General features: G+C 33.8%; 1 protein-coding gene and 1 long non-coding RNA gene across 2 annotated transcripts in view; one reads left to right on the top strand and one right to left on the bottom strand.

The window, feature by feature from the left end:
• Positions 1-1,969: 1,969 nt before the first annotated feature.
• Positions 1,970-25,412, bottom strand: part of LOC133205689 (uncharacterized) — a 204,308-nt gene continuing 180,865 nt past the window's right edge. Inside the window, exons 25-35 of the mRNA XM_061341541.1 lie at positions 22,195-22,267; positions 21,125-21,214; positions 18,082-18,214; positions 13,019-13,120; positions 12,761-12,880; positions 12,372-12,553; positions 7,407-7,546; positions 6,924-7,076; positions 4,893-4,991; positions 2,667-2,758; positions 1,970-2,543 (exon numbers count right to left, since the gene is read on the bottom strand). Coding sequence (XP_061197525.1) covers positions 2,436-2,543; positions 2,667-2,758; positions 4,893-4,991; positions 6,924-7,076; positions 7,407-7,546; positions 12,372-12,553; positions 12,761-12,880; positions 13,019-13,120; positions 18,082-18,214; positions 21,125-21,214; positions 22,195-22,267 — 1,292 coding nt within the window. The 3' untranslated portion in view covers positions 1,970-2,435. The remainder of the gene's footprint in view (positions 2,544-2,666; positions 2,759-4,892; positions 4,992-6,923; positions 7,077-7,406; positions 7,547-12,371; positions 12,554-12,760; positions 12,881-13,018; positions 13,121-18,081; positions 18,215-21,124; positions 21,215-22,194; positions 22,268-25,412) is intronic.
• Positions 11,478-11,889, top strand: LOC133205846 (uncharacterized). The gene is made up of 2 exons (XR_009723670.1): positions 11,478-11,591; positions 11,756-11,889. It is a non-coding gene; the product is annotated as an uncharacterized LOC133205846 (long non-coding RNA).

Consider the following 25,412-nt stretch of genomic DNA (forward strand, 5'->3'; position numbering starts at 1 on the left):
TATTTAAATACCATGAAAATACATCGCGATCGGTATTCCATAGTGGATCATGTAGACTGAGAATTGCAGTAAATATAGACTAAAATCTCTTTGGAATGATTATTGGAAACAGGTTAAGCTGACGAAAAAGTGCTTTTGAAACTGTATGCTATTCAGTTACCACACAAACATATTTAAATACCATAAAAATACATCGGGATCGGTATTCAACAATGGATAGTGTAGACTGACAATTGCAGTTAAAAGACAGACTGAAATCTCTTTGGAAGATTGTTGAAAACACTTATTAATAAAATGACAGTTATTTCTAATAATTGCATTTTAATTACTCATTTGAGGGTTATGGTACCATATTTTCTTTGCAGGCAAATGCATGAGGGCTATTCCAGGAAAAAATGTATGGGAGGGTTGGACGGCACTTCATAAATTTTTTTATGGGTAGTGGGGGGTGGAGCAATTAAATTTGTATGGGTGGTTGTCCTCATCCGATATATTTTTAGATGGGTGGTTGTATTTACCCTCACAAATAATCAACTGTTTAGTACTTCTGTATAAATCAGTAAATATCGATATATACATTTTTTTAAATAAAACACTCGCCCTAAACGGTGGTAAAAAAGTGTGTATACATTGAAAGTGAAAGTAGTATCGAACAAACCGGAAACAAGGGCAGATATCTATAAAAGCATGTGACAGTATGTGCTTTGGACTCCGTGCTTCAGTTTCTTTTCGCTAGTTTAATCAAACATGATTACATTGCTAAATTAAATGATATTTGAAACACTCAGAAAGATTGTTTTATTTTAAACCGAAAGTAGAAAAGAAAAACATATCTGATAATGAACATTTTAGAGCAGGTAGAGCATGGCTATGAAGTTGCAAGTCAAATAGTTTACTTTACACCACATACAGAGTAAAAGGAAGATGAGATATGGGTTAAAACAAAGTATTATTTCAGCTACATACTAGTCCCTAACCTGTTAAGTGTCAACTGTAATGTGTTCATCCCTTCAACCCCCCCCCCCCCCCAAAAAAAAAAAGAAATTGGAATCATTTTGTTAATTATCATGAACAAGGTGAAAGAATAACTACCAATGATATGTTATAATTCACAACATATATTTTAAATAATTGTAGGAATGTCATGTCTACTATATTAGTTTTATCACAACTTGAACTTTACAGATTACAATGTCATGCATCATCTAGAAACATATATACAAATTACTATCATTTAAGCTTTTAGTGTTGAGTATTATAGACCTAAAGGAGCACATTTTATTAAGCTGTAGCTTTGGATAGAGGCCAAAAGCCAACAACTCATACTAAGTCAGATAAATTACAGTATTCAACATAAAATTTTATTTTACATATATTTGACTATAAGACAATTTAAAAAAAAATTAGATGGGTGGTTGTATCAAAAGCATTTTTAATTTTATGGGGGGTGGGGGAGAAGGTAATTAAAACTGTATGGGTGGTGGGGTAAAAATAAAAGTGCCTTCCAACCCCCCCATACATTTTTTCCTGGAATAGCCCTGAACTATCAGTCTATCATGCTTATAGTAAAAAAAAAAACTGACCACTCTTAAATTTATTTATATCTTTAATGAAGCTACAAAGCAGGCGACACATGCATTCCTTCGAACGCTCTAAGTTTATTTAGTTAATTCTTGATCTGTTATTACATGCACTGCCAAAACACAATTGGTGTCAGATCTAAGCAAAAACAGGGTTTCTGGCTTGATTGGAGATACATTGTACTTTTTACAAAAAGTTTGAAAACAATGTGTTTACTTTTTATTGAGATTTTTATCACCAGTTTTCATTCAAGTTCAATTTCAATTTGGAAGAAAAAAAAGTTCCCCCCCCCCCACTTGCAGCAATTCCAACAAATATTTCTTAAGGAAGGAGAAAGTTTAAAATAATATATTACAGTACTTCACTGTTGAAAATTAATAAAGTAAGAAGGATGCTTGTTATACCAACAAAGAGAGATCTCTTAAGAATGTGAAAGTTGTCTATTATATGTGATCAAGTATCATTACGTGGATGTATTGTTTCAGTCCTATCTAAAGATTCAATAATTGCTTGATATTTCAAATATTTGCTTTAAGGTAAAGCTGTAGAGTACAGGAAAGTCAGGTTAAGTTATGATGGTTCCACTCTAAACTTGTTTACTTTACCTTTGATCATTGATTTTAACAGCTAGGCCTTTTGACCAATTATAACCACAGGTTAGTTTTTTTCTAAATAAAACAAGTAATCTTTCCCTTAATCCTCTCCAAATGGCCATCTTCTCTTTATGCTTATCAGGAGAACTTTTTTGCTGCCAACTAAATATTTTGGTTAATTCAGTCAGAAGTTAATACTGTTCCCATACATGTTACATCATATTCCCATGTGATGTAATGTATTTATATCCACAGACAAGTCTACTTGAACTCATGCTGTGATAGTGAGACTGCCAACTCTCTCCCTGGTAAGGCTTTATCAAATCCATCTTTCCCATTTAACCAGTAGGTTTTCATTATTCCTTTTCCCTGTGATGAAATTCAAACAATACTTTACTCTTGGACTTAAGGTTCAAAAACACAACATTCTTAAGTAGGAAAAATTTATATACTGAAAATTTTTTTTCTGCTTGTAGAGGAAATGAGTCGTACCTTGACTTCTCTTTCTCCTCGGCACTCTAGATGATATCCTCCCAACTCCTCCAAGATGGCTGCTGTACTCTCACTCATGTGGGCTCTCAGAGCTAACAAACAAGAAAAATATCACCAGGTACAAGCCTCTATTGCCAAGGGGTAAAATGAATTTGATACTTCTGTCATGTACCTCTAAACCAAAGGTACTAGATACTTTATGAAGATCTATACATTTGTCCAGTATTAACAATTAAACAAGAGACTCTTGAGGATTGACAGTCACCTTAATATCACAGTTTCATAGCCCCCAACTGGGACTGAAACACTAGATGATGCGACACAAAATTTACACATAGAACATTTTTTGTTCATAATTAGATGGCATGAAATTTGTCTCCTATATGCAAACAAGAGACCAATGGGCCACATCTTTCACCTCAGCACATTGGCTAGTAAGAAGCAGAAATCAGTTCAGTATTGAAAGAAGAGGGGAGGAGGGCTACAATTTACACTACCTCAGGATGCTTTCACATCAATATTACAAATCATTGCTTTGCTGTTCATAAACAGAAGAATTTTAAAAAAATTTCCCCTATGTATTCCTATGTAAAACTCTGATTGCTCACTATGGCCCCACCCTAAATTTGAACAAATCTGAATCTACACTACCTGAGGATGCTTCTATAATAATATGACTAATCATGGCCTCGATGTTCTTGAGCAGCAGATTTCTTCAAGATGATCCCTATATATTCTTATGCAAAACTTTGACCCTCTGATGTGCCCCCAACCCCTGGGTGTCATAATTTGAACAAACTTGATTCTACAATACCTAAGGTTGCTTCTGTATAAATAATAATAAATAATGTATTACTAATAATGGCTTAGTTGTTCTTGAGAAGATATTTCCTATGTAACATGTACAGTGTATGATCAGGTTCTTACAAGGGATATATAGGTTTTCCTTTTACTCTGTCTGAGTTAATGATTGGAATGATTATTAAGACAGCTATGTCTGAGGGTAAATCACTCAGTACTTTTCTCTTATCTAGAGATGGTGACTGGGTAAGGTTCTACTTGCAACATGTTTCTCCCCTTGGTTTCCATTGATACATAAGAACTGGGTGTCTAAATCTTCTTCAGATTTACTACACCCACAAATTAACATCAATTCTCTAGGATACTTGTCACTGGTGCTTATAACTTTTATTTTGCTCTTACCCGTAAATTCTTTATTGTTGATTCAACATTCAACTTCTTCAACTAGCTTCTAAATACCTGACTTTCCCAAAGCTTTGCTTATATATCCTTTGGTTTGGCTAGTCCATTCCAAGGGCTATCAGGTCATTCCACTATTTGAAGTCTTTAATGTGTTTTACTCAAATACCCCTTAACCATTAGACCTATATATTCCTATGTAAAACTTTGACCCACTGTTTTGGCCCCACCCTACCCCCGGGGTCATGGTTTAAACAAACTTAAATCTACACTACCTGAAAATACCTCTGTATTAATTTGACTAATAATGTGATCAGAAAAGCTCACTTGAGTTTCAGCTCAGGTGAGCAAAAAAAAAGGGGTCTATGATGAAACTATAGCTCTATAGGTTTGTACTTAAAACAGAAGAACAGTAGCAATTAGACTTGAAACTTTGCAACAGCAATATACAGAATAATGATCCTTGCTTTATTCTCTTTTTGGCAAGATTTATGGCAACAAGACTAAAACTGTAGGAGGAGTAGCCTTCTGAAAGAATTTTATGATAAACAGAATTATGTATCTCAGTCTAGTCTACTTGCAGGCTGTGTTATATCAAAAATCAACCAAAACTGTAGGAGTAGCATTCTTTATTGTTTACAGACAGACAGATGGACACCTTTCTATAGCATAAGCTCTTCTGGTCTGACCAGTTGAGCTAAAAATTTCCATTATTTACTATGTTTAAATTCTTGAAAACTAAATAAATACTTCTGCCAAGACTGAGTCAAATATCACTATTGTGACTTGTGTTTTTTTGTTTGTTTGTTTTTTTTGGGGGGGGGGGGGGGGGTCCAGATTTCAAGGGTATTTCTTACCCCAAAATTTACCTGTGAAATATAACTGGAATATAGGAGATGTCTTTTGAAATATGACATTTGCCTACAATATTACATCTCAATAAATATGTAAACTTTACATAATCCTAGAAAATTGGCCCCACAACAATTACAAATAAAAAGATTCCAACCTAATTGACACACTCACCTACTGAGCTGGACTCCATTCTTGATGCTGTGTTAACTGTGTCTCCAAACAGACAATACCTAGGCATCTTCAGCCCGACCACTCCAGCAACACACGGCCCTGAAATTATAAAAAAGTCACAACGCTTACCACAGGAACATTTCTCTTTTGGGCAATTTAATATACAGTTGAACTTGAGTATCTCAAACACTGATATGTCCACCATGGATGTGTTAAAGTGATTTGTAAGTCCCTACCACTTAGTTTTTAAGTATTTTACACTTGATATCTCAAATCCTTGGATATCTCTAAGTTTTTTCTTGGCCCCATTGAGTTCGAGATAACAACTGTATAGAAAAATTTAAATCAAAATCATATCAATTAGACTAATGGTCCAAGTTCTCAAGATGACTTTTACGTTGACTGTATAAAGCAGGACAACAATTTGGAATCACTTTGACAAGCATCTGTCTGTCCAACCTTATATCTTAAAAACTTTGAGAGTTACGGATTAAGTACAAGTATTTCTGACCTCATGACTTTGAATGTAACCTATATGACCTGCTTTTAAAAATAGTTTATAATGGTGATATATATGATGTTGATAAATACCGCCCCAACCCAGGCATGAAACAATTTGAATTTTTTACCTGGACAGAAAATGGAATCAGATCGCTGCAAAATTTGAAAGTACTGAAATATCGGAAAACACTCGTAAATATTGGATTCTTAGATTCAAATTAGTGACACACATAAATATTGGATTCTTAGATTCAAATTAGCTGAATTCCGCTAAATATCAGAACAGAATCATCACTGATTTATTTTGTCTGCTTAAAGCTGAACACAACTTGTAAATAGGCATACGCCATATTTGATTACACTATCTACGATATCAGCACAGAGACATAGCCTTCGCATTCTTACACCTGACTGCTTTATTGTCAAGGGTATTGGCGTGGAATGGCGACACGTTCGTGCTGGTTATCTTGCATCGCCTTTATTTTTTTGCAGTTACATGTATTTGTGTTTGTTTGTATACTGCACTAACCTGTGCAACTGTTGCAAGTTTCTTCGGTGTCTTACTCTCCTGCATTTAAAGTACAAATTTATATTTTGTCGCTACCGAGTGCTGTGTAGCATGTGTCCATCTACACCAGTGAAAATTGATTGTACTGAACAGTGGCTAAGTGAGCGGCTCATATAGGGGCCCTCAGATATAGCAAGTGAATAATCAAATATGGCAGACAAATTCATTTTATGAATCGTGTTCAGCTTTAATACACAGGGGCAGAAAAGAAGATTTTCAAAGAAATAATGCCTTTTCACTATGTAATCAATAGAAGCCCATCCTAACAACAGAAACCCTGACCCAGGGGCCATGAAATTCACAATTTTGGAAGAGGCACACTTGCTTATCATAACTATCCATTAGTTTTTTTACTTAATTCCCAGGAGCAAAGAAGATTTTCAAAAGAAATAATGCATTTTCACTTTGTAATCAATAGAGCCCCACCCCCTCCTCCTCCCAAATCAATGACCCTGGGGCCACAAATTTCACAATTTTGGAAGAGGCACTCTTGCTCATCATAACCATGTACCATGTAGTTTATCTGCTAAAATACAGGGGTAGTAGAGGAGAATATTTTTAAAGAATATATCCACTTTCACAATATGACTATTAGAGCCCCACCCTAACTCCAGAACTCCTGATCCTGGAGCCATGACTTTCCCAATTTTGGTAGAGGGCTCAATCCTTATTACAATAATCACAACAGTTTGACTGCTTGACATCCAAGATTTAAGATTCTTAAAGATAGCACTAATGTTGATGGTTTTAGCCCCACCCCTAAGGTCCCAAGTACCATGAAATTCACAATTTTTGTACCCCTTCACCTGTTAATGTTATCTGCCAAATTTAGTGGAAATTTGTTCTGTGGTTCAAGAGCTGAAAATGTTCAAAAATTTACGTCCAACATATGACAATGGACTGAGTAATTAAGGAAACCTAAATATCAAATCAGTTTGTGTTAACTGACAAGTCTTACAAACCTGAATGCATTCCACATCGTAGCTGTAAGAACTTCTCTGGCATATGCCTGATCTTAAAAGTCAGTACAGCAGATAGTAACTCTAATGACATTGTAGCGATCTCCCCGGCGTGAAGATTGCCATTTCTGATTGGTAGTCCACTGACAACCATATCTACAAAAATCCACAAACAAGTTCGATTAAAAATTCAGTTTGTTGTCCCAGCCTCTAATACACTTTGCTTGAATATCCCTAAAACTACAGTCTGTAATATTCAGGTCACAACTCATACACAACTGTATAACATAACATAACAACTGTATTTTTGGTCAGTTATTAGTTTTGTTACTGACCTCCACAGAAATATCAATTTGTTCAAATTAAGAGAAGGCACACATCAAACTCACTTTCTAATGTTTGTCTTATCAAATAGAATTAACATACATGTATTAAAAATCAGAAAAAATCTTCAAATTGTAAAGAAAGTCATTGTTGGGAACTTACATGCATCACCAATGGTCTCCACTTTGTACACATCATAGTGGTCCAATATAGCATCAAAACATGTATAGAGATCATTGAGAAGCGTGACTACCTGGAATGGTGTGCTGTCACGGGCAATAGCTGTAAATCCTACCAAGTCACTGAAAAACAAAAGCAAACAATAGCACTTTCTGAGACATCAAAATACGGAAGTCTCTGATGAGACTGTAGCTCTACTGGTTTTTACTTAATTAACTAGAAATATGTCCATAGGACATGAATGCCCTGCCCAGGGTTTATTAGTGATACAACATGAAAATTTGTATTAGTGTATGAAATTTGATGAGAATATCTTGAATAGCTTCTTTAAAATTGAAATCTAAGAAGTTGGATATAGATGATAAATTCTCACCAAATTATGTATAAGTGCATAAGCTTACATAAATATATCTTAAATGTTTTTTTTTAAAACTAAGCAAAATTCAAATTTAAGAAAAGTGAGGTCAAGGTCACAGGAAAGTTCAAGGTCAAACATTTTTGATGCAGTTGAATAGCTCTCATATATACGTATCAGCATATTAAGTTTAATAAAAATATTTAGAATGGTTTATTTAAAACTGAGCTAAACACTAATTTAAAATAAATGAAGTTAAGGGGGCCAACTGGGGTTTTCATTGCGCAATACTTCGCGCAGCATAGTAAAATAAAGCGTATTTTCTCTTTTAAAGCAACTATTTTTACATAATTTATAAAAACTAACAAATTTAGGAAATCGCAGGTTAAAAAATCTAATTACTTTTTTAAATAACTGATTTTTTAAACTATTTTTTCAAATGATGGGTAGATAGATGTCGTAATAGTGTGTTTTTGACGTAATGAAAAACCAAAGTTCTTTAAGCGGGTCATTAATTATGTCATAAAATAAAAAGTATAAAACAGATGCTCTTGAAATTTTAAACACTGGAAATTGAGAATATCACAATCATTTTTATTATATTTTATGTAAATCTGTTGTATCTATCATGTTTTGTTGTACTCCATAAAAACAGGAAAATATAATGAATTTTGACATTTTGAGATGCCCCCTCTGGAAACCAGACGGTAGAATTTTGTGTTTCTTGCATAAAATGTACAATATAGTATTACCCATCAAATAATATAATTTGAGCAAAAAGTCTATAGTAGCATTTGTATAATTTGCTACGAAGTTCGAAAAAATAGTATTTTCCTATATAATCCTATAGTAAATATACCTGTATTTTGAGATGGTCCCTAAAAATAACCGGACGGTAGATTTTTACTAAACTTGGCATGCATACTGAAGTCAATGTAAGGTACATATGGTATAAAATTAAAGAGTTTCTCTATAGTAGTTTTCACACAATAAAACCCCAGTCGGCTCCCTTAAGGTCAAAGAAAAAATCAAGGTCAAAAAATGTTGATGCAGTTGAAAAGCTTACATCAGTATGTATTAGCGTATGAAGTTTGATGAAATATTATGAATGGTTTCTTTTAAACGAAGTTAAACACCAATTGATGAAAGTGGGTCAAGGTCAAATGAAAGGTCAAGGTCAAAAAATGTTGATGCAGTTGAGGTCAAGGTCAATGGAAAGGTCAAAGTAAAAAATATTGATGCAGTTGCATAGCTCTCATCAATATCTATCAGCATATGAAGTTTGATGAAAATATCTTTGATAGTTTCTTTGAAAATGAGCTTTGAACCGAGCTAAATGCAAAGCGCGACGGAAGGATGGAAGGAACCCACCGGGTTCAATATTTTATAAGGGGGTTCATTATATCGCAGCGAAAAAATGAACCCGGGTTCAAAATATTATGCGATATATTGAACCCGGGTTCAATATATCGCGGTATCAAAATATTATGCTACACCGGTTCTTAAAGTCTCTCTTTCTATTAACAACAGCTCAAAAAAAGGCTTGATCGCGAAAATTAATCGCCGCGAACTAGTTTATCCCCGGTAAATCGCGAAATGAAGTCGTCGCGAATAAAAGTTGGTTTACAGTATGCCCCGGCCATATTCATGGCGGGGCATAACAAAGGTTGACTTGAATCTATGGCAATAGCAATAAATAATGATCCTTGGTTCTGTCTTTTTCTGAGTCAAGTTTAACTGCAATTGGACAAAAACTATAGTACAAGTAGCATTTTGAAGAAATTTCACAAAATTTTCTATTTTTAGTAACCAAAGCAATACCATTCATTGAAATAAAAAAAACCAAGATAAAGGACAAGAAGTCTGTGAGCCAATGCTCACTAGTAATACCCCTGCTACGATGTGAATATACACTCTCATGAATCCCACCAAACAAAGATTATGCTAAAATTTCAAGCATCAGCAATGAATAGATGCTGAGAAAACTGACAGAAATTTGGTTTGGACAGACACAGGGATAAACAGGAAGTTGACATTGGATTTGTACAAAAATGAATCCCACCATATATATAGCATGCCTAGACAAAGAGTGTGCTAAAATTTCAAGCATCAGCAATGAATAGTTGCTGAAAAAACTGATAGAAATTTGGTACGGTCAGATATGTGGATAAACAGGAAGTTGACATCGGATTTGTACAAAAATGAATCCCACCATATGGCATGCTTAAACAAAGAGTGTGCCAAAAAAATTTCATGTATCATCAGTGAACAGTTGCTGAGATAACTGCAATGAAAATTTGTTACGGACAGACACACAAGGATAAAACAGTATACTCCCCTCTCCCTCGGAGCAGGGGTATAATTATTTATCTTAATGTAGTCTACTTGTGTTACATCCTACTCCACTTATATTGAAATCGCTTATTTTGAAATATTGCTTATTTTGAAGAAAAACTAAACCCAGTCTCAGTTTCTTGTTATCTTTGCAATAAAATATCAGTTAAATTGAAATCACTTACATTGAATTATTGCTTATTTTGAAGTAAATTATCAGTTCCCTGAGCTGATAATAAGTTGTTTTAATAACAGTTATACTGCAATCCTCCGGGCCAGTTGTTGTCACAGTTGGTGACATCATACAGGTAGATGCTAAGGTGTCAGTAGATATATTTTCACCTAATGTGTATTGCGTGTTTTTATAAAAAGAATAAATTACAGAGGGATATCTCATTCTCTCAATCACATATTGACGGCACTTTTAAACAGCTGTATGCTAGTGAAAATGAGTAAATCACAAGAAAAATTAACATTGTCTTTAAATAACTAAAACGATTTAACATCTGCCTTAAGATAAAAATGTGAAATCTAAATCCAAATTAGCAAAGGTTTGGAGGATGAATCCGAGCACATGCTAACAATGACATACATGTACAAATCAGGGATTAATCTAGGTTTTGGGGGGAACTACCCTTTCTGAAGAAATTGGGAAAATCAGTCCAGGGTTTGCACCAGGCCCCAGTGGGTGCAGGGCAGAGCCCTGAAATTGATTTTAAGCATTTTTATGACCATTTAGTGTGCATAAAAAAGCAAAGTATAACTACCCGGTACATATCTATTTCAGAGATACACCTAATGAAAATTTTTCTTTCACATATTTAAATTTCCAGTTTTTAAGAAGAAAATAAATTATTTGAGCTTTTTATTTTAAGGGAATTTTTTACTCATCAAAAAGGGAAAATAGAATATTCAGGGGAAATTTTTCTCTTGGGTAAAAATACCAAATATTGGTAGTTAATATGTCCTACATCAATCCCGATCGATCAGGAAATTATACCGAGGTTGAAAAATGTCAGATTTTTTAAAATTTTTCATATAAATCTTAGGCCTAAAAAAATTAACAACTTGGTTCTCAGACCCGCTCCCATCTCATTCAACAATGTGCATTACCCATTTTTATCCTCGAATGAATAAAATAAAAATTGTCTCATGCGCTCGCGAGGTGCCAAAAAATATCCGGAATTCCTGACTGCATTTTGACTGCATTTTAGAAATCAGTAAAACGTTTGACAAACATCAAGATGATCCAGACTATTGGCCTTGTTAAAAATCGCAAATATGGCCGTCAACAGGATAGGGTGTCAAGAAAAAGTTAAGTCATGATGGCATTGATTTCAGTGCAAATTCACAAGGAAATACAAAGTGGGAGTTTCTGAAGATTTTTCCATGCTAGAACTTGATCAATAACGCTATCAAAGACGGTTCCCTAAACCTGGAAACTTGGATGTCAGCAAGATTCGCAGATTTCATTTAGTGTGGGTAAACCAAAGACTGATAAATTTTACGATGTTTAATAAAATCATAAGCAATATTTATAGTGCTGAAACACTTAGATTATAGTTGTGTTAAGTAAGCAATTGACAAAATGCATCACTAAAAATGTTGGGTTCTGCAAGTTTAACATAAGTCTGGTTTTCAGGATGCCGTCACTTCATTACACGAATCATCCAAATGTAGATACAAGAGAAGAGAAAGAAGCAGGAAATAAATGATATTGATTTCTACACTCGATGTTGAAACACTGTCGATTAAAAGTTGCTAGTTTTGAAATTATGCCAGCATTTTTTTATTTTTAGATTTACCCGCTCGTCGAAATAAAAAACCAACATATAAAATTATGTATCAGTGTAGTCTACTTATGTACCAAGTGATATTGAAATTTGACCAAAACTGTAGGAGGAGTAGCATTTTTCATTCAAAAAATTGTTTACAGACAGACAGACGAATAGATGGATGATGGACACCTTACTATTGTAGATATGGCAAGAAATTGGTACTGCGTTTTTAGGTTATACTTTAGTAGGGGATGTACCCTAGGGTACAAAAGTATGACCTAAAAACATAGTACCAATTTCTTGCCATATATGTACTATTGCATCAGCTCTTCTGGTCTCTGGTCAGTAGAGCTAAACATTTAGTTACCACTTCTGTAAATGCAGACACAAAAGATCATCATACAGATGCACTAAGAGCTTCCATTAGATTATTCCATCTCCTTACTTTGCTTAACTTGTTAGTGATGGGAATTAATTTACCTGAAATATATGGTGACACATTCAAATGCTTCAGGCTCCACAGTTTTACCATGTTTGAGATCCTCTGCTACTTTCTTTGGCAACATTTGACTGATAAGTTCTTCTGTCCTTGCCTTTTCTGCCACTAATTCCCTTGTCCTTTCTGCCACAATAGCTTCTAAATTACTGGAGTACTTCTCCAGCTGTAAGAAAATATACCTACATATCACTTAAATCATCCTTTTTAGGATTTACTTTACATACACTATATTTTTTACTTGAAAAAGGATTATTGATGTATTTGGCATTAAGTTTTAAGTGTTTGCTCCCTGTAGAGACAAACTGATGAATCAGTATTGGGAACACAGACCTTTGTCTGAGCATTGTAAATGATGTGATTCACAACATACCATGTTAACCAGGTTGTCTATCAGCTCCCCCTTGACAGGGTAAATTTCATTCAGCCTGTCCAGAGTTTGTCTGAATGTTGGTCGAACATCAGGTTTATTGTTCCAGCACTGGGCAAACAACTACCAAAAAAAAAGGCATTTAGAAAGAGAAAAGTTATGTCAGTGCATAATCAACTTTAATTTCTCACGTAAAAAAAAAAAACTGCTTGGAAGTTTTTAATAAAAATAATTAAATAAGTAGATAAAAAGATTCCAAACCCTCCTCATGCCCGATCTGGCTGAATATTCCTCTGGGAGGTAACTGTCCTCCAATTCTGGTCGGAAAGGTTTCGTCGTATCTCCTCCATTCTTGTACCAGATCTACAACACAACAATCTCAACTGTCTAACAATTACAGTGGCTGCAACATTATTGTTGACAACATTTACAAACAATCACGTTACACCATTGATTTCACATGATTAATGCACGGTTAAACCCATTACAGGAACGATCCTTCATGCACACAATTCTACACGTTACACAGGGTTCTCCGCATTTGAAAATTTAACCATGGAGGAAGCTGAGCGAAAGGGAAATGTGATCAAAAGAACGAATGCGTTACACTCCCTAAGCTCCATAATCAAGATTGATTTCACAAAACTTAACCATCGCAAAACAAGAAGGAAATATGCCCCCCCCCCAAGAAATTTTAGAAAAAAGGAAAGAAAAGAGAAATAAACAAGAGGCCCATGGGCCTTGAATCGCTCTTCTGATAAACTGTACAACCTATCACTTCTATTTGAAGCCTCGAAGTATCCTGTATATTTAGACAAACCCTTGAAATTCCAATTCACACTCTGAGAACCCAAGATGATTCTAAGCCAATTAGTACCTGAGAGTTGGTCATGGTGACCTACTTATCACTTGTCATTCTCTGAGGACCCATCAACTAAGTTTGATGATTCTAAGCCAATTAATACCTAAAATATTTTTTAAAATTATAACCATAAAATTTTATAAGTAGGTCAAAGTGACCTACTTTTCAATTGTTTTACTCCAAGGACCCAAGATGCATCAACTGACAAAGTTTGATGATTCTAAGCCAATTAGTACCTGTAATATTTAATTAAAGCCATAAATTTTCAAAAGTAGGTCACTGTGACCTACTTTTCAGTTGGTGTACTCCGAGGACCAAAGATACATCGACTGACAAAGTCTGATGATTCTAGCCAATAAGTACCCAAAATATTTAATTACAGCCATAAATTTTCAAAAGTAGGTCACAGTGACCTACTTTTCAGTCAACCTACTCCGAGGACCAAAGATGCATCAACTGACAAAGTTTGATGATTCTAAGCCAAATAATTCCTGAAAATATTAAATACAGCCATAAAATTTCAAAGTAGGTCACCTTGACTAACTTTTCAGTTGTTGTACTCCGAGGACCCAAGACGCATAAACTGACAAAGTTTGATGATTCTAAGCCAATTAGTACCCGAAATATTTAATTAAAGCCATAAATTTTCAAAAGTAGGTCACGGTGACCTACTTTTTAGTCGACCTACTCTGAAGACCCAAGATGCATCAACTGACAAAGTTTGATGATTCTAAGCCAATTAGTACCCTAAATATTTAATTAACACCATAAATTTTCAAAAGTAGGTCACTGTGACCTACTTTTTAGTCGACCTACTCTGAAGACCCAAGATGCATCAACTGACAAAGTTTGATGATTCTAAACCAATTAGTACCTGAAATATTTAATTATAGTCATACAAATTGAAAAGTAGGTCACGGTGACCTACTTTTCAGTTGACCTTTTTTGAGGACCCAAGATGCATCAACTTACAAAGTTTTATGATCATAGGACTTAAAATGTCCAAATTATGCCTCTAAAAAGCTTTGAAATCGAATGCCTGCAAAGTTCAAAAAGTAGGTCACTGTAACCTACTTTTTAATAAATATGTTTTATGGCCCCAAGATGCATCATCTTACAAGATTTAATGATTCTAAGCCTCCCCGTATTCGAATTAATGACCTTAATTGTTTTAAAAAAGATTAGCCATAAAATTCAAAAAGTAGGTCAAGGTGACCTACTTTTTAGTTGACGTACTTTGAGGACTCAAGATGCATCAACTGACAAAGTTTGATGATCATAGGCCTTAAATTGTTCAAAATATGTCTCTAAATCACTTTGAAAAAGAATGGCCGCAAAATTTAAAAAGTAGGTCGCCGTGACCTACTTTTGAGTCAACATGATATGAGGTCCTTAGATGCACCAACTGACAAGATTTGATGATCCTAGTCCTTATATTAAGCAAAATATCAACATTTTAATAAAATGTAATTTTTGGTCAACTTTGAAGTGACCTTGAGACCACGCCCTTTGCCCCTGGGTAAATCCCCATGCAAATTTTAATCTACAACATATCCTCATCCTTTTGTGTAAGTTTGGTGATAATCTGCCCAGTGGTTCTTGAGAAGAAGATTTTTTAGTAACCAGTACTTTTGTTTCTATCTTCCTAATTATCTCCCCTTGTTAAAGGGTCACAACCCCAGTTTTAGTATAAAAGGGAGCCCTTGGGCCAAGGATATCCTGTGACAAATTTGACAATAATTGGCCAAGGGGTTCTTGAGTTATGGCCCATATTCTAAAAAGTTTACGCACACCGCACAAATGGCCATAGCATTAGCTCTTTGAGCCTTTGGCTCAGAAGAGCTAATAAAAATAAAACAATAAAAAGGATTATGTATCTTAACTTACAAAAGTACTAAATGTACCAAAATTGGATCAAAACTGTAGGATCATTTTAAAAGAATTTTATATATATATATATTTTTTTAAAATTTAATACATGTATACGCAGTAAACTTCTTTTATAATGTACTCGGTTATAAAGTATCTCCGGATGTAAAGTAGCTATCCCATAGTCCCAGCAAATTGTCTATATATTTCATTGGAAAAAACACCGCTTACAACGTATTAATTTTGTATATAACTTAGTATCACTTATAAAGTATTAGAAATTTAGTCCCATTACATAATTACACCTTTTATAACGTATTCTGACACCTGGTTTCACACCTTTTCTAACAGTACGATGACCATACGCGGATTAGTCACGGTTTGCGAAGCACCGACATCTTAACATTGTCTGAACTTTTAACTGAATGGTCTTTGAAAACTTACTGATGGTATAAGTATCAAAACTCAATATAAACAGGAGCATGAATTTGAAATAACTGCAACACTGTTTTCTCTGTTCTATTCTTTCTAAAAGTTTTTTTTTTTTAATGCGTTTTTCGCCGATTTTCTTCCATAGTTTACTTCTCCATGTGCCCCACTGCTAAAAATAGCACTATGCGACGTTTCATAAAAACGGGAGATAACTCTAAAACTTGGACATGGTGATTAGCATTACTTAGTGTCCATTTAATCAGAAAAATAATAACATTGATATTTAAAAATAAAGCAAGAGGAATTAATTAAGTACAAGGGACAGGAAAATTATTTTTGGCCACAGAAACTTGATTCAAATGCTTGTCGATTATTAGACATCGTCACGTTACTGCGCCCTGTGTTATCTTTTGTAAATTTGTTATTACATGTATATAGTGAACATTGGAGTTCGAAATTACATGTGTACAGAAAAATTAACCCTCAAGATATTGATCATCAACTGATTGACTCTCAATTGTCATGCTTCATGGTATTCGCAGATCAACGACCATGTTTGTTTAAAACGTACAGTCTGCTTTCTCTCAAGGTGCATGCCAGTCCTAGTAAAAACACAATTAACTACTCAGGTTATTAAATATTAAGCGTCAGTATTGAAATGCAATAAAATATAATCATGGCGGCCTCCGATTTTAACCATGGCACAGCTCGTTTAACCATGGCGCACATAAATTTAACCATGGCTTGCAGCCATAGTAAAACCCCTTTTGGAGAACCCTGGTTACACAATTCTTCATGATTGCTAACGCAAACGCACGATTCTTTACACAAATTAGCTAAAAATATTTAGAAGTGGATATTTTCAAAAGGAAATAAGGCTTAATAGTTATTTAAGATTACAAATAACTACAGTCAAACCTCGTAATTTCAAACTCGATGGGACCAAGTAAAATCTTCGAGATATCCGAGGGTTCGAGATATCACGGGTTAACTACTTAAGAAATCCACAATTAGGACTTCCTAATCACTTCGACATATCCATGGTATACAAGATTTCTGTGTTTGAGATACAGAAGTTCAACTGTATTTATGCAATTCACTGATTATTGGAAAAACTGAAGGACAAAAATATTTAAAAATGAATATTTTTGAAACTGGATAATTAATTACAAATATTTGATATGCCATTCACGGACTTAGAAAAACTGAATTTTTTTTATCTTTATGATACGCAACGATGAAATTTATTATCAATTGCTGCATGTTATTATAGGTGGGCAATGAGTTCTGATTCTATTGGATTTTATGATATGCAGTAAGGGGGATAAGATTAAAAATAATTTGGCTTAAAAAAATCAATTTATTAAACTATATCTATTTTTCCATTGGTGAATCTTTAAAATCAGCATTATTTTAACAATTCATTCATTTGCAGAAATTATAAAAAATAAAGTATCAGTGATAAAAGTAACTCCCGCAATCACGTGTACATTCACGACTTAATATTTATATGTAAGCATTGGGAATTGTTAATTTTATTGTAAAGATATACATTTTTGATATTCTGATATAAAAAATATTTTGACCACAATTAGAAGTAAACATTATTAACATCAGAGGAAAAATCGTTAAACATTTTAAAGACTTTTTATCATTAAAAGTTACATTATATTAAAAGAATACAATATTGTACGACTTATTCTATTGATTATTTACTAGCAAAAATTAGTTTGTTCAATTTTGTAAATCATACTTCATTTCTTTTATTTCAATTAACCAAAAAAAAACAAAAAAAACAGACAAGTGAAATGCTTGTTTAACAATTTACATTTTGATAAAAACTAGTTTACAAAATGAAATTTGCACATTAAATTTTCTAACCGCATGATCACGCACGATTAAAACCTTGAACGTTTGAACCTGATTCACGCAAAATCCCTCACGTTACACGAACGATTACGCACATTACAAGAACAATTATGCACGTTACACAAACAATTATGCACGTTACACGAATGAGTCTACATGATTGGTTTGTCAACAATAATGTTGCAGCCACTGTATATTTTGTACCAAATCTACAACACAACAACAAACTTCACTAACAGATGCATTTTGAAACAAATAGAAGCAACAAGTGTGTCTTATCATTTTTATATACCTTCTTAGCTGCAGCAGCACTTGGAGCATCCTTATCTATAACCAGTTTGAGAATCTGCTCTGGATCTAAGAAGCCCAGTTCCTTTGTATATGGTTCTTCACGTGTGCACATTTCTCCCATGATTATGGCAAAACTGTAAAATTCCAAAACAAATATTCATGTTTTCTGGTCAAAGAAAACTAGAATATCATCAACTATACTATACCAAAAGAGAAAAGTATATATATATATAGGTGAATTTATAACCCCTATTTTATTGCACATTAAAATGCAAGGTTTTAATTTGTGTGTAAATATACTTGTCCATTTTTCACAAGACAACTAAATGACCTAGCTAATTATTGATGTTTAAATTTGTACAAATATTCAACATAGTTGCCAACTCACTCAATTTCATCAAGTTACCAATTTTTCGACCCTTAACCCTATTATTTTTTATGACAGGATGGGTCATGCTTTTTACCCAATTTTTGCCGAACAACCCGAAAATCTCCCAACTTCCGGATTTGGTTCGTAAATTAGGTTGCACTTTCAACTTCCAGTTACAATCCAAGCTTGGATCCATGTAAACAATGCCAATTGCTATGTTCAGTAGGCCATGTACTAGCAAATTATCAGTGCAGGTGTATACAATTACCTGGGAGTTGTTTTGACAAATCAAAAGTTTGAAGTCAATTAAGACATAAGATATCATTTTTAGAGTTTCATTGGGATATGACATGAAGTGGGTCGTGTGATCAAATTCTATAATGCCCGAAGTTAAAGTAGATTTGATCACGTAACGACTTCATGTCATATCCCAAAGAAACTCTAAAAAATGATATTTTCTTTTCCTATATTTATATTTTACTTTTATTCGTGTTACAAGGAAAAATAGGCACTATTTAGACTTTGTTATGGAAATGCAACATAACGTACATACAAAGTCATGCAATGTCACAATCGGAACTTTCCAAATGGCTCATGGTTTGCTTTCCATACACAAGAAAGTCTGATCATGTGACCACTGCATATCATTGAAAATTGAAAGTCAATTCAATTAGTATTGTCATATAAAGAAAGACATCGGCAAATGTAAATATTTTAAAATGGCTTCTGATAGAAGAGATTGTTATCAGAGCCAGCAGGAACAAATTGAACCAAGAAAAAGAGAAAACAATATTTTATGTACATATCATGGAATCTTGGAAAACAACTTTCATTAGGCCAGCATTTTTTTCATTTTTAGGCTAACAAACCCGCAGCTCAAGTTTTTTAATTTTCAGAAAAAAATAATATTTGAGAAAAAACATTTTCTTTTCTCCCCGATGTCAAATTTAAGTCGGGATCGAGATTTCAAATTTACGAAATTCGTACTTCCGGTTTAAGATAAACATGGCGGGTAAATAAAGGTAAACTTGCATAGTCCATAGCAGCATCATAGCTTGGTTTAGTGTCAAATTTATCAATAGGAGTGCCATTCAAAACATTTCACCCATTCAGAGGACAAATGAAATGCTGACGACTTTGTTGCACAATGACATGTTGGTGATATATTAATGTATCTGTATTCAAAAGTAACTGCATGTAAACTAGAAATCTGACCAGTCAGCAAGGGCCCTGCCAAGGGTTAGAAATATAAGGGTGCAGATTAGGGGATGAGAATTTTACTTGATTCCAAAAATTTCAAAATATTTAAAGAATAAGTAACAGCAACTGCTAAATATCCAACAATCTGTAAATAGTATCCTTGTATTTAAATAAGGCAGTAAAAAACATCATATCTATTATAACACAATTAAATGTATATTTAAAAATAATTGAAGCATGTGTTTTCTAAAATGCCAGCCTTCAGTGAATGCAAATACATGTATCACCCAGGCTTGACCTTAACTCCAAAACAAATATCAGTTGCAGACAAAGGTGTTAATTAATCTTAAAGTGACAGAAAGATAACCCTCTAAAATATTTTGCAAACCAGCAAGATAATCAAACCCATGGGATTAATTATACTGCTCTCTCAACCTTTTCTTCTAAGTTTACAATAAGAACTTTTTCAGCAATGATAGAATGAGGTTATTATCTGAATACCTGTTAAAATAAATAGTATGCTTGAATTTACATAAGGCAGAAAAAAGAAAGAAAAAAGAAAAAATAATAATTATAAAAAAGATATCTTTATCTATATCTTGTTTTTAGAATTCAATAAAATCATAACTCATTGTGTATTTTACCAAAATAAAGTATGAACATTATTTAAATCCACATTTCAGAGAATGTAAACATCATTCAGAACTGACCTTAACTTCAAAACAAACTTCATTTGCAGACAGAGGTGTTAATTAATATCAATGTGGCAGATAAAGATAAATGCTTTGGATTTTCTTCAAGAGGAAAGTTAATTAATCCCAAGAGACTCATTGCAGCCTTTCATAGTTTACAATAGGAACATTTCCAGCAGTTATCTCTCTTTGCCCATTCACTCTTATATATAAAGTTAAGGAATACACCCCACCACCCCAGCTCCAAACCGGATGACAAAGAGAACCAAACTTAGCATCAAAATATGTCTTACTGCCTATTCAACCAACATACCAAATTTGAACTTAATTGATCAACCCTAAAAAAAGTTATTAGAAAAAAACAGAGAATTTGTGGACGGAAGAATGACAGACGGACAGACAGACAGACGGACAGACAGACAGAGTGATTACTATAGGGCACCCGCAAATCCTTGCGGGGCCCTAATTAATTTCCTCCCACAGGTTGAAAACTGACCATGGTAGCTATAGCCAGAGACATTGTTTAGGTCTCTGTTATAGCCTACAATCTAACCAACATTCTTTTAGAAAAGGATCCCTTATGCACCAGATGTATTGAATAAAACTATGGGTGAAGTGAAGTCCATTTGAAGGTGAAATAAACAATAGCCTAAAGAAATGAAATATTTCAATTATTAATCAAAGGTATAATTGTTTTCTTTATTGTTCGTGACTTTTACTAAGTACAGTGATCCATCAGCTCTAGCTGGATAAGAAGTTTTATAAATGAAGCCATTACTCACGAGTACACATCTCCTGCTTTTGTACCACATCTCACTTGGTCCAGTGTTTTACAGCCTGGTAACAATTCTGGTGCTGTCCAGAACAGGTTGCTGGAAAATATAAGATACATTCTTCAATCATTCCTTATAAATTCCCTTTAAGTGGACCACCTCTTCGGCTCTACAGAAAGTTAGCTTGCTACCCAAAGAAGGGTCTTATCATGAGGAATACACAATGAAATATTAAAGCCCTAGCACCAGCTGTTCATGTTCAAAAGTTATGACCAAGTTTCAAGTTTTATAAAAGTAGGTCAAACTCCAAGGTCAAGAGGTAAAAAATGTTGTTACTCAAAAAAAGATTTTGTCACAAGGAAAACACAGGTGAAATATGAAAGCCTTAACACCAACTGTTTAAAAGTTATGGCCATGGTTAAGGTCTTTTCAAAAGTAGATCAGACTCCTGGGGTGTTTACCCCTCTCCATAGTTTTCCGTGAAATAAATACAACGATCATTTCTTGATATTATGTAAACCTATTGCAACTTACAAAGTATCTTGGATATAATTTAAAGTCCTATTTTTGTGTTTTGATATGCCACCTTTTCACTACAATAAAGGCTACCCCCACTTTTTCTAAATGAGGAATGTATATCGCGTTATGAATATATGCGAAAAGTAAAAACATTTCACCATTTAGATTTTTTAATTTATCAATTCCCTGTTTTTTATGTAGTTTTAGCATATAATTGTGTCTAAAACCACGAAAAATTGTCTATATTTTGAAACTGCCCCCATTCCACTACAATCAAGGCAAGGTAACAAAATTTTAATCTATTTTTTCTTAGTATAGTACATACAAAAATATATTAAAAATTCAAAAATATTTGCTGGTCCATTTTTTTGTAATTTCCTCGTTAAGAGCTAATACTGGCCTTTCAATGCTGAAACCATAACTTAACAGGGATGTCTTAAAAAATCTATGAAATAAAATTTTGGTGTGGCATTCCTCCTTCAGGATAATGAGCTAAATACATGCTATTCAGACCAATTTCTTTTAAGCATTTCAATTTTAATATTTATTTTTATCAATACCTGACTTTTGGTTCATGCACTTCACCAAAGTACTTCCTGGGACCATCATATCTTAAAGTTGGAAGGCCAAAACCTAAATAAAAGAACAGTAACCCACTGAATGAAAACAAGATAACCTCTATAGAAAGCTGTAACAAAATTATAAGAATTCTAAGCTGTTCATTACTATACACTTATTGCTGTTGACACTAACACCTCTGTCTTAAGGCCATACCAATTTGCAATATAGGTCATCAGATTTGAAACTTCTATTTGTAACAAATCCAAATATTATAAAAAAAAAAATACGTCCACCCACACATCCAAAAATATCCGGGTACATTTTTTCTCAACTTTTTACACCAAATGCACAAAAGACTTCAGAACAAATGGTTGAGGAATAACAGAAGCACAGGATTTAGAAAGTTCATACTTCGTAACTCATACTGTGTAACAATGTGTGAAGTTCAACACGATGCTTGTCTACTCTTAAAAGTCTTTATGTGTACGATACGTCAATAGTTCAAAACAGTGGATGTGAATTTTTTACTTATACTGCCATCAAACTAGAAGCCGAGGAAACTTTTGAAGCGCTGTTCGATGTTACTATAAAGAGACCATTGAAAAGTCCATGAAAGGTTTGGTGAATATTGATGATGTTTGCTCTCAAAATAAAAAAAATTCTAAGAGCGATGTAATTGAGATTTCAAGACCGGACATGTCCCGAAGTGAAAAGATTGTTTGTAGAAATGAAATTAAATTGAAATATAACACGTATCTCATTCAAAACATGACAAACAAAGAGTAGAAGCATTTTCACGTTTTATGAATGCTTCCAAAAATTATTCTCTGCCTGGAAAAATTATAAGCAAATGAGACCACAGAATTTATGTAATGATTTGATAGAATGGGCAACAAATTGGAGAGGAAATTCTTCAAAAAGACCTTATTTAATGTAGCAAAACATTACTTGTTATGAAAATAAAGTCTTTGAAACCTGAAAACTTTTTATTATTGAAAACAATATCAAAAAAATTTAAAAATCATAAGTTCATGTGGTATACTTATGATATCTAATAATATTTAGTCATTATTTTTTAAGCGCTTGCTCTTTGAAATCATGCTTTATTCATCAAAAAAAAAATTATATTACTTGAATTTGCTCGCCTCATAAATTTTAACCCCAAAATGAAAAATATTATTTGTAAAATTATTTCGCCCTCTCGCCTCACTTTTTATTTTTGAAAATCTGAAGAACTATTTTACAAATTGGTGTGGCCTTAGTGGGAATGCGTATTTATGTGACAAACAACAAAATCTAAGCTATACCTTTCACACCCTTTAAGTACTTGAACACAATAAACCAGACCTGTTTACCCCTCCCCTACCTTTTTTCAGTATTTCAGATGACATTTAACAGCACCATGAATAAGTTTAGCTTGCAAGGCTGCACACCGTTATTTTGTGCAGTGAAATGCTTTACGCTGGTTCCAAGTTATATTTTAAATAAACTATTATTACAAGTAATTCTAACATCATATTGAGACAAATTCAGTAAATATGTTGTCAAAGTCCAGAAAAAAGTAGCCCCAATTCTAGCTCCAAATCGACACTTTTTTAATAATATGTAAAAAATGACATCACAGACAACACTTCTAATTTTCTTTTCTGAATATAAGAGATTACTTTGACCATTCTGCTTAATTCCTGTAAAAGCTTAAGACTTTAAAATAAATGTATTGCTTAAATTTTTTAGAAATAAAACTGACATTTTGTAAGTGCAGAAAGGTCGAATAATTGATTATACAAAGTAGATCGAAACTTTTTCTTTGTCACAATTTCTAATGTGACATTCAAGATAGAATAAGATTTGGGCCCTTGATCTATTTGGATGAAAAATATTGGAGGAAAAACTTCAAACAAAAGGCCCATGAGCTACATTGCTCACATGAATGAACACATTGGATAGGAAAAAGCAGAAATCAGTTTAGTATTCAAAAGATTAAATTAGAAGTGATCGCAAAATACCCACCCCCGCCCCCCCACCCTCAGCCTCCTATACACTTACTACACTACACTAACTGAAGATGCTTCCATATCATGGCTTTAGATGATTTTTATGCCCCCAGATCGAAAGATCCAGGGGGTATATTGTTTTTGTCCTGTCTGTCTGTTTGTCTGTTTATCTGTTTGTCTGTCTGTTATTTTGATTGGTTGGAGCTATGACTTTCATATTTCACATGTGTATTCCTTGTGACAAGACCTTTCTTTGGGTACCATCATATTTGACCTTTTGACCTTGACCTTGGAGTTTGACCCACTTTTGCGATATTTTATGAGACTTTAACCTTGGCCATAACTTCTGAACAGTTGGTGCTTGGGGTTTCAAACTTCATATGTGTATTCTTTGTCACAAGGCCTTCCTTTGGATACCAACAACTTTGACCTTTTGATCTTGACCTTTGAGTTTGACCTACTTTTGAAAAACTTTAACCTTGGCCATAACTTTTGAACAGTTGGTGCTTGGGGTTTCAAACTTCACACGTTTATTCCTTGTGACAAGACCTTCCTCTGGATACCAACCTCTTTGACCCTTTGACCTTGACCTAGGAGTTTGACCTAATTTTGAAAAACTTTAACCTTGGCCATAACTTTCAAATGGTTGGAGCTAGGGCTTTCATACTTCACATATGTAATCCTTGTGACAAGACCTTTTTTTGGATACCAACCACTTTGACGTTTTGACCTTGACCTAGGAGTTTGACCTACTTTTGAAAAACTTTAACCCTGGCCATAACTTTTGAATGGTTGATGCAAGGGCTTTCATACTTCACATATGTAATCCTTGTGACATCACCTTCCTTTGGATACCAACCACTTTGACCCTTTGACCTAGACATAGGAGTTTGACCTAATTTTGAATAACTTTAACCTTGACCATAACTTTTGAATGGTTGGTGCTAGGGCTTTCATACTTCACATATGTAATCCTTGTGACAAGACCTTTCTTTGGATACCAACCACTTTGACCCTTTGACCTTGACATAGGAGTTTGACCTACTTTTGAAAAACTTTTACCTTGGTCATAACTTTTGAATGGTTAGTGCTAGGGCTTTCATACTTCACATATGTAATCCTTGTGACAAGACCTTTCTTTGGATACTAACAACTTTGACCCTTTGACCTTGACGTTTTACTTATTTTTAAAAAACTTTAACCTTCGCCATAACTTTTGAAAA

Source organism: Saccostrea echinata, unplaced genomic scaffold (genome assembly GCF_033153115.1).
Source record: "Saccostrea echinata isolate AGI-Se365-2 ecotype Australia unplaced genomic scaffold, CSIRO_AGI_Sech_v1 ptg000054l, whole genome shotgun sequence".
In the NCBI taxonomy this organism is placed as follows: domain Eukaryota; kingdom Metazoa; phylum Mollusca; class Bivalvia; order Ostreida; family Ostreidae; genus Saccostrea; species Saccostrea echinata.